The sequence below is a fragment of the Triticum dicoccoides genome, chromosome 3A (genome assembly GCF_002162155.2).
Source record: "Triticum dicoccoides isolate Atlit2015 ecotype Zavitan chromosome 3A, WEW_v2.0, whole genome shotgun sequence".
Taxonomy (NCBI): domain Eukaryota; kingdom Viridiplantae; phylum Streptophyta; class Magnoliopsida; order Poales; family Poaceae; genus Triticum; species Triticum dicoccoides.
Genome location: NC_041384.1, coordinates 103,346,190 through 103,356,229, shown reverse-complemented (window position 1 = coordinate 103,356,229; position 10,040 = coordinate 103,346,190). Strand labels below are relative to the sequence as shown.

Sequence of the window (10,040 nt, the reverse complement as noted above, 5' to 3'; positions counted from 1 at the left end):
GCCGGCACCACCAAGGGCATCCCCGCCCTCCCGCAGCCTCCTCGCGCCGCGGCTCCACCACCGCCCGCCGCCCCTGACCAGGGCCGCCAGAAGAGGCGGGGAGGTCGCGACGGCCGCGGCCGCAACGGCGGCACCCAGCCCCGCCAGGCGGCCCCGCCCGCTCCTGCTCAGGCCGCGGCGCCCCCGCCCTGGCTCACGGGGTACAACCCCTGGACGGGGGTGGTGCACGCCTACTCGATGCCCCTTCCGCGGGCACCCGCTCCGGGCATACTTGGCCCTCGCCCGGGTCTTCATCAGGCTCTCCTGGCCGCGCCCGGAGGTCCCGGACTCGGCGGTTCTTCGGCGTACACCGGGGCCATGGCTCCCGGTGCTGCTTCATCATCCTCCTACGACGCTGCACCGACCGGCTACACCTACGACCCGGCGCTCCTAGCCGCCCTCCACGCCGCCCCTTCCCCAAGCAACTACTCTGGCGGCGGGGACTGGTACATGGACACAGGCGCCGCTGCTCATATGGCGTCCAACCCCGGTATCCTCTCTCATGTCTCCCCGTACCCTCTGTCTTCTCGCATCGTCGTCGGTGATGGATCCACTCTTCCCATCACCCACCACGGTGCATCCTCCCTCCCTCTCTCATCATCTTCCCTCCCTCTCCATAACGTACTTGTGTCTCCATCCTTAATCAAAAATTTATGTTCTGTCCGCACTCTTACTCGTGAACATCCTGTTACTGTTGAGTTTGACAAACATGGTTTTTCTGTCAAGGATGCCCACTCCCGGAAGGTTCTGCACCGATGTGACTCCCCCGGCGATCTTTACCCGTGTGGCCAAACGACAAGCAGTGGTCCCGTCGCCTTCCACGCCGATGTGTCTCTCTGGCATGCTCGCCTTGGCCATCCCGGCGCCGACGCTCTTCATAAAATTTTGCAGACTTTTCCCTTTTCATGTAATAAATCGGCAGCACACACTTGTCATGCCTGTCGCGTAGGAAAACACGTTCGTTTGCCGTTTTCAACTTCATCATCCATTGCTACTTTCCCTTTTGATGTTCTTCATTGTGATGTGTGGACATCTCCCGTGCCTAGCAACTCGGGTTTATCATATTACCTTGTCATTTTGGATGATTTTTCTCACTTTACTTGGACCTTTCCGTTGCGCCGCAAATCCGACGTCGCTTCCTCTCTTCATGCCTTTTACGCCTATGTTGCCACCCACTTTCACCGCACCATTGCTCACCTCCAAACCGACAACGGAAAGGAATTTGATAACCTCGCCATTCGCACTCTTTTATCCTCTCATGGCACAATTTTTCGTCTCACATGTCCATACACATCTCAGCAAAATGGTCGTGCCGAACGTGTTCTCCGCACTCTTAACGAGAGTGTTCGCGCCTTGCTCTTCCACGCACACATGCCGGCGAGGTTTTGGCCCGATGCCCTCGCCACAGCTACCCTTCTCCTTAACATCCGACCTTGCAAACCTCGGTGGAACTACACCCCTCATCACCTCTTATTTGGGTCACCTCCGTCATACGATGATCTTCATGTTTTCGGTTGCCTTTGTTATCCCAATATCACCGCCACGACACCGCACAAGTTTGCTCCTCGCTCTATCGCTTGTGTTTTTCTTAGCTACCAACCAAACACCAAAGGTTTCCGTTGCTACGACCCGGAGTCCCATCGTGTGATCGTGTCTCGGCACGTGTATTTTGATGAGGTTGTTTTTCCGTTTCAGCAGGCTGCATCGCGTCCCTCGCCACCTCTGGACGCCTCTCCTCGCAGGCCTCGTGGAGCCCTTGCGCTCCCACCGCCTCGCCGTTCGGGCGCGGCTGTGCCTTCGTCGCGTGCTGCCTCGCCGCCCTCGGCGTTCCCTCTGCCGACTCGGGAGGAGTCGGCCTCCCCGGCCACGCCGGGCCCCCGCCTCTTGGCTCTGGAGGAGCCCGTCCCCCCGGCCTTGTTGGGTCGTCGCCCCCCGACTCTGGTGGAGTCGGGCGCCACCCCAGCCGGACCATCAGGGGCCTCATCGGCTCAGGCGGAGCCGGGCTCTTCGGGCTCCTCTACGCCCACATCGCCGACCGAGCGTGCGCCCTCCGGCTCCCTGTCGGCTCTGGAGGAGCCGACCCTCTCGGCCCCGTCGGCCGGGCCCTTGACACCCGTCACAGCGCCGGCTTCTTCTTCGTCATCTGAGCCGGTCGCTGTGGTGCCTCAGCGTCGCGGTCCACGCCCACCTCCTCCGCCACCTCACCATCATATGGTGACGCGTGCCAAGGCCAGTGTGCACCAGCCGAACCCGCGCTACCACAACCTCAGCGTCACGACCCTCTCTCCGGTTCCGCGATCGGTGCGTTCTGCGTTGAGTGATCCGCATTGGACCGCCGCTATGCGAGCTGAGTACGATGCTCTCATCGCCAACCGGACCTGGACCCTTGTTCCTCGTCCTCCTGGAGCCAACATCATCTCGGGCAAGTGGGTTTTTCGTCACAAACTCCATCCGGATGGCTCACTGGATCGGTACAAGGCTCGCTGGGTTGTCCGAGGATTTGCACAACGTGCTGGCGTTGACTTCTCTGAGACTTTTTCTCCGGTCGTCAAACCCGCCACGATTCGTGTGGTGCTTCAGCTGGCTGCTTCTCGTCACTGGCCCGTCCATCAGCTCGACATCAACAATGCTTTTCTGTATGGCCATCTTCAGGAGCGAGTCCTCTGTCAGCAGCCGACTGGGTTCGTTGACCCTCAGCGGCCGGATGATGTTTGTCTGTTGTCCCGGTCCTTATATGGCCTCAAACAGGCTCCGCGTGCTTGGTACCAGCGCATCGCCGGATTCCTTGGTCTTCTTGGGTTTCGCAGCACTACATCTGACACGTCCCTGTTCGTGCTGCATCGGGCTGATCATGTGGCTATGCTTCTACTCTATGTTGATGATATTGTCATCACTGCCTCCCGCACGGATCTTCTTCGCGACATCATTGGTCGCCTCGGTTCTGAGTTTCGACTGAAGGATCTCGGCGCATTGCACTTCTTCCTCGGCATTAATGTGCGACGCGATGACACTGGGTTCTTTCTGCATCAGGGACAATATGTTCTTGATCTTCTGGACCGTGCCGGCATGACTGACTGCAAACCAGCCGCCACACCTGCTGAGGCCAAGCCGAAGCTCTCAGCCTCCGCCGGCCAGCCTGCCACCGACGCTGCTCTTTATCGCAGTATTGTGGGCGCCCTTCAGTACCTCACGCTCACCAGACCAGACATTCAGTTCGCAGTCCAGCAAGTTTGCCTGCATATGCACTCGCCTCGTGATGTCCACTGGTCTTTGGTCAAGCGCATTCTTCGGTATATTCGTGGCACTCCGACCTACGGTCTTCGTCTCCGTGCATCCGCCTCGACTGAGCTCCTCGCTTATACTGACGCGGATTGGGCTGGCTGTCCAGACACTCGTCGCTTCACGTCTGGATATTGTGTCTTCTTCGGTGACTCCTTGGTCTCTTGGTCCTCTAAACGGCAGCCCACTGTTTCCCGTTCGAGTGCTGAGGCTGAGTACCGTGCTGTCGCCAATGTTGTTGCAGAGACTTGTTGGCTTCGTCATCTTCTTGGTGAGCTTCGGATTTCTCTTCCGAAGGCTACTGTGGTCTTCTGTGATAACGTATCGGCCACCTATCTCGCGGCTAATCCGGTGCAGCACAAGCGCACTAAACACATCGAGCTCGATGTTCACTTTGTCCGTGAGAAGGTTCAGTTGGGTCAGCTCCGTGTACTTCATGTACCAACCACCCAACAGTTCGCCGATATCATGACCAAGGGATTGCCTACCGCTGCATTCCAGGAGTTCCGTTCCAGTCTTTGCATCGCCGACGTCGACGACGACGCCGACGCTTCGACTGCGGGGCGGTGTTGAAACGTGATATCCTTGTATTTATTTCCGACTGATTCTCCTCTTATCTCTAGCCTTGTATAGATTGATCTCTAGAGATATTGTAGAGTTAGTTGGCTTGTCACGCAAGACACCTCTTGTATATAATGTAACCGACTCCGATGGAATACAATTGAGTTGCATCCTATAGTCTTCTACAGACCAGTTGGCTAGAAGCATGTGTGCAGGTGCACGCCCAGTCTATTACCCGCGTTCGAGCCGTGTACTCCGCAGGGCACGCCTCATGGTTACTTCTAATTTTAAAAGCTACAAACATTTGGCGCGCCTCCGCAGGGCACGCCTCTCTCACTATAATTGACATAGCTCTTTCTGTAGCTGATGCTAAATTTCCATTCTACTCTCCTAAAAAAAGCATTCTACTTCAGTGGCAATTGACAAGACTAAATTGACAATGTAAACTGTGTGATCAACAAAGTATTTCACTCAAGCTTCCAGCCAACAAGTAACCTGATGTCAGTTCGATAGAGGCACACGTGCGCGGTTGCACAGCCAGCCCAACACAAGCATTCGACGTTCGACCTAATGTCAGTTTCTCAACTGAAAAGGTAGACATTTGGCGCGAAAGAAGCCACAGGTATTTTGCGTGTGTCCGAGAAAAGTTTGTAATACTTTCTCATTATACTTGGACTTGCCCTTTTCTGTACCTGATGTTAAACTGGCATTCCACTATGATGTAAACTGCATGATCATCTTTCACTCAAGCTTCAGGCCAACAACCAACCTAATGTCAGTTGACCATCTCACCCATCAACACAACCAGTCTCTGCTATTGCTGAGGCAAGACTGTGATCAAGACTTCATGGGTTGTTGACCCTGCATTTACTATTGCAGAAACAAAGCTACCCACATCAACTACTGAAAAAATCAAAGCATAACTCAACAAAGATCCAATCCTAGAAACTGAATCAAAGCGGGCAGACACAGTTGATCCCGAAATAGGAAGACATCCTGGCCTTGTGGGGCTTGGTTACCCAAATCCAACCAGAGATCCTCACATGCACATCAGATGGATGAATAGGAAGAGGAGCTTACTTGTGAGAAGAAGCCAGAGCGCAGGGCGGGGCAATCGCTAGACCTGCTGCCACAAGCACCAGCACGGCTCGTGATCCAGATCCCATGCCTCTTCTTCCCCGTCAGCTATCCAGGCCCCTGCAAATGAACAGATCCACATCTCTCTCGTCTTGCTCTGGCTTCTACACAGCCTTCCCCGTCAGCTATCGAGGACTTCAATAGCCCACCGAGAACACAGACAGATGGCAACAACAGTGATACAAAAGATGATATAATATGGGGGATAGGTAAACAAACAACGACGCTGGTTTATTCAGACGAATTACAGTACATAGGATTTGCATGCAGTACAACAGATGGAATTACACAACAGACAACACACATAAATACCATCATGGTAAAGTTATTCACTTTCAGACAAGATCAACCCGTCCCCTTTTTGTTTTGTTGCTATGTATCAGCAATGTCAACCATCTACTATATGGGTATGCGACCATGGTGGGTGGACGGCTGATCGATCGGTCTCACTCCTCCTCCTCCCCCGGCAGCAAGTCGCCGTAGATCCCGCTGATCTTCCGTTGGCTCATGAGCATCAGCCTGTTGGGCTTTTTGCCCCCGTTCTCCTCGGTCATCTGGGCAAGACGATCACGCGCGGCCGGGGGAATCACCGGCGGGTACGGGTACACCCTGGCGGTGCCCGGGGCGGCGTAGCGCGGCCCTGGGGATGTCAGCACCTTCTGGTCCCCGATGAGGCGAATCGCATGACCTGACAAGAAAATCGAGGGCATGTTTCGTGAGATCCGGACCCATCAGCCATGCACACGTGCGCGATCTAGGTGGGTAGCTTAGGGAGCGGGCGTACCTGATGGTGCAGCGTGGGGGAAGGCGCACCTGTCCCCGAAATGGCAGGTGCCCGTGTCCCTGAAGTTGAAGCACACCTTGCCGCCGCCGTTGACAACCCTGTCGCCGCCGGCGACGGCGAAGCCGCCGACAGGGGGGACTGGCGGGTAAAGCTTGGCGAGGCCGTGCGCGAAGGTGCAAACGTCCTCGTACATGCAGCGGCCGGTGTCCTCGTACTTGTCGCAGAGCCTTGTCTTGAAGTACAGCTTCTCCGGCGGCGACTCCATCTCCATGCGCGGCCCCTGCCCCTGCCCCTCCCCCTCCGCGTCCACCGGCACGACCGCCTCCACCAACCGCGGCGGCCTCGCCGTCGCCGAGGACAGGACGATGACGTCCTCCCCCGAGCGGCGTGTCGGGGCGCCGTTGTAGGCGTTGGCGGCGGCGTGGCTCTCCCCCTCCATCGCTAGCTACTGGCTGGCGGACTAAACCCTAGGTTAGCGCAGCCGATTAGAAAGATTTGACTAGAGGAATGAGGAGGAGCAGGTGTGGAGAGGGGCTGCGAGATGACATGAATTTATAGCGACGGAGGGGCTCGGTTTCTGGGGGTGCGCCGGCCTCCGCCCTCGTGATCGGGTTGGAAGCAATTAATCGCTTCCAATCTGTCCGAGGCCTGGCGGGGCGCTGGCTGTGCGCTGAGGATTTTCCCAAATTAATTACGAATTCCAGTCAGTTCCTCTTTGCATTTCGCATCCGAGGATCGGGCGCGCAGTGCAGTCCGCTGCTTGGGGTGTCCCGTGGAGCATGCATGCGTGCGTGGTGGCCTGGCCGCTGCTGGCTGTGCGCTGAGGATTTTGTGCGAAATTAATCGGGAATTTCAGTTTCGGTTTGCATTCAGCATCCGAGATCGGGCGCGCGGTGCAGTCGTCCGCTGCTTCGGGGTGTCCCGTGGAGAGTGTGCATGCGTCCGGAAGGTGATGGTGGTGGTGCTCCTGCGTCGACGAGTTGGGCCTAAACGCAGAGCGAGGCTGCTAGTACTATGTGTGAGTGGATTTCGATGGCATTGGGCCCGTGTTCACAAGGCCATGTGGTGTGTCACATTGCTTTGCAAAGCACATCAGAGTGCAAGTTTCGCTAAAAAAAGAAACAAGGAACAAACCAAGCACGGTGTGGAATCTCATTTCTGGCAAATCCAGTGAGTTTTTTTTACCAGAGCTAGTGACACGGTAGGGTGTTTCACCACCACCTTGGGGTAGAAAGGAAAAAGGTTGCAGAGAGTGCTAAAGAAAAAATATACTACCATGGTGTAGTTGTCAAGGTATTGCAGCACACCCCAAACCGTAGAGGTAGAAGATTTGCCTTGGTCCTAGCCATCGATGCTATTTGGTTGGTTGAACAACTTAAAATAGATGATTATCTCTCTTTCAAAATATATAGATGCTACTTGGTTGGTCGAACAACATAAAATAGATGATTATCACTCTTTCGAAATATTTCAGGCGGCTATAGTAAGGATATCAAAGAAGAGTTTCCCATGGTAGCCAGCTTTAGCGGAGATACCGAATCAACCCGGTTCCAATTCGGAGACCAGCTGATGCTAAGACATGCCAAACAAGTATAATGCTAAAAGGACAGTAATAGATAATTCCATGTGACTAAATGAATCATTTCAAAGAAGAGCTCCCAACGATAGCCAACTTTAACAAGAGATACCAAATCGACCTGATTCCGAGTCCGACTCGGAGACCGGTCATGTTGAGACCCCATCGGCCATGCACACATGCGCGATCTAGGTGGGTAGCTTTGGGAGTGGGCATACCTGATGGTGCAGCGTGGGGGAAGGCGCACCTGTCCGCGAAATGGCAGGTGCCCATGTCCCTGAAGTTGTAGCACACCTTGCCGCCGCCGGCGACAGTGAAGCCGCCGACAGGGGGCCCGGCGGGCGAAGCTTGGCGCGGCCGTGCGCGAAGGTGCAACCATCCTCGTACATGCAGCGGTCGGTGGCCTCATACTTATCGCAGAGCCTGGTCTTGAAGTAGAGCTTCTCCGGCGGTGCCTCCATCTCCATGTGCGCCCCTGCCCCTCCCCCTCTGCGTCCACCAGCACCACCGCCTCCACCGACTGCAGCGGCCTTGCCATCGCCGAGGATAGGACTATGATGTCCTCCCCCGAGCGACGTGCCGGGGCGCCGTTGAAGGCGTTGGCGGCGCCGTGGCTCTCCCCCTCCATCGCTAGCTAGCTGCTGGCGCTGGGCTAAACCCTAGGTTAGCGCAACTGAGTAGAAAGATTTGACTGGGGAGTGAGGAGGAGCAGGTGTGGAGAGGGACGCGAGATGGACATGTATTTATAGCGAAGGAGGGGTTGGGTTTCTGGGGGTGCGCCGGCCTCCGGCGCCGGGATCGGGTTGGAAGCAATTAATAGCTTCCAATTTGTCCTTAGTCTGGCCCCATGTTTAAAATTTGGTCGAAATCTCCCGAAATTTCGACAATTTTGAGGGTGATCAAAATTTCTGCCTTTCGTTCAAAAAAATTTGGATGGTTTGAATTTCTATGTAAAAAACAACATGGATCCGTTTTTATTAATGTGGGTTTCATTGGTGTACTGGTAGGACATTTTTCTTCACATTGTTAGGACCAGAGTTCAAATCATGTTGCTAAAACATTTTGTTTATTTTTGCACCAAATATACATTTTTAGCAAAAAATATATGCGGACCAACCATCAGGTTAGACATGCAACTTAGTTAACTTTTTTGCTTTCGGGGCACGGATGGAGACCGCCGGAGGGAGAATGCATCAAGATTAACACTGATGCGGGAGTTGCTATGCTCGAGCATAGAGGAGGTATTGGGGGTGTGACCCGATCATCTTCGGCTTTTATCACAGCTTGGTGCAAACCGTGCCCAGGCATCACAGATCCTCTCGTGGCAGAGGCTACTGCGGTGCGTGAGGGTGTGGTGGTGGCAATGCTCCGTGGTTTTGCGCGGGTCGAAATTGAAACGGACTGTTTGGAAGTGGTCAACCTCTGGAAAACGCGCCGGAATTCGCGCTCTGTTATAGCGCCGATACTCTTAGATATTGAGGAGCTTGTTGCTCAGTTTCTTTATTTTGACATTCATCATGTAAAGAGACATGCCAATGTCCCTGCCCACCTTTGTGCAAAACATGCATGCACAATGGAGGTGACAGAGTGTTGGATGGACTCTCCCCCGGGGTTCCTGGTCACCAGTCTTATGGCTGATGTGGCTGGTGGATCATCGTATGAATAAAAAGCTCCCAATTCCCCGCAAAAAAAAACTATGTGCTACATACTCTTTTATTTACATGTTTAAATGTAAATTATTTGAATTCAAACAAATTTTCAGTGATTTTTCCGAAACCATTTTCAAAATTTACAAAATTCCCGAAATCTCATCCATTTCGATGGTGAGCGAAATTTGTGCGACTTCGAAATCATAAACGCAGGCCTTGCCGCGTGCTGGCTGTGCGCCGAGGATTTTGCGCAATTCATTGCAAATTTCAGTTTCAGTTCGCATTCGGCATCCGAGGATCGGGCATGTGGTGCAGTCCGCTGCTTCGGGGTGTCCCATGGAGAGCATGTGTGCACCCGGAAGGTGGTGGTGGTGGACCGGTGGTGCTGTGGTGTTTTTCCCGGAGCGCATCGAGGGCGTCGGCGAGTTGGGCCTAAACCTAAACGCAGGGCACGTGAAAGGGCGAGGGCTACTACGGGAGTGTGAGTGAACTGCGATGGCCCTGTGGTCTGTCACATTGCTTTGCAAAGCAGAGCAGAGTGCAAAGTTTTGCTAAAAAATGAAACAAGGAACAAACGAAGCAGGGTGCAGGAATCTCATTTTTGGCAAATCCACTTAGCTTTTTTTTCACCTGAGCTAGTGACATGGTAGGGTGTTTCACCACCACCTGGGGGTAGAAGGAAAAAGGTTGTAGAGAGTCTGCTAAAGGAAAAAAAATACACTACCATGGAGTAGCTATTAAGGTATTGTAGCACCCCAGACCGTAGAGTTAGAAGATTTGCCTTGCTCCTAGCCATCGATGCTATTTGGTTCGTTGAACACCTTAAAATAGATGATTATCTTCTTTTCCAAATATTTCAGGCGGCTATAGTAAGGATATCAAAGAAGAGTTCCTCATGGCGGAAATCCAACTCGGTGGCCAGGCTCATTTGCTCCCGCTCAGAAAAAAATCAAAACAAATACAAGAAAAAAGTAAACAAAAATCCAATTTTTTGTGTGATAGATAATTTGATGCA

General features: G+C 53.8%; 1 protein-coding gene and 1 pseudogene across 1 annotated transcript; both read right to left on the bottom strand.

Annotated features, from left to right (window-relative positions):
* Window positions 1-5,045, bottom strand: part of LOC119272032 — a 13,144-nt pseudogene extending 8,099 nt beyond the window's left edge.
* A 183-nt stretch (window positions 5,046-5,228) lies between these two features.
* LOC119272031 (zinc finger CCCH domain-containing protein 1-like) lies at window positions 5,229-7,843 on the bottom strand. Its single transcript, XM_037553632.1, has 3 exons — window positions 7,595-7,843; window positions 5,801-6,245; window positions 5,229-5,704 (listed from the first exon to the last, which is right to left on the bottom strand). Exons 1-3 carry the CDS (start codon window positions 7,841-7,843, stop codon window positions 5,463-5,465), a joined length of 936 nt encoding a protein of 311 aa, XP_037409529.1. The 3' UTR covers window positions 5,229-5,462.
* Between the last annotated feature and the right edge of the window lie 2,197 nt (window positions 7,844-10,040).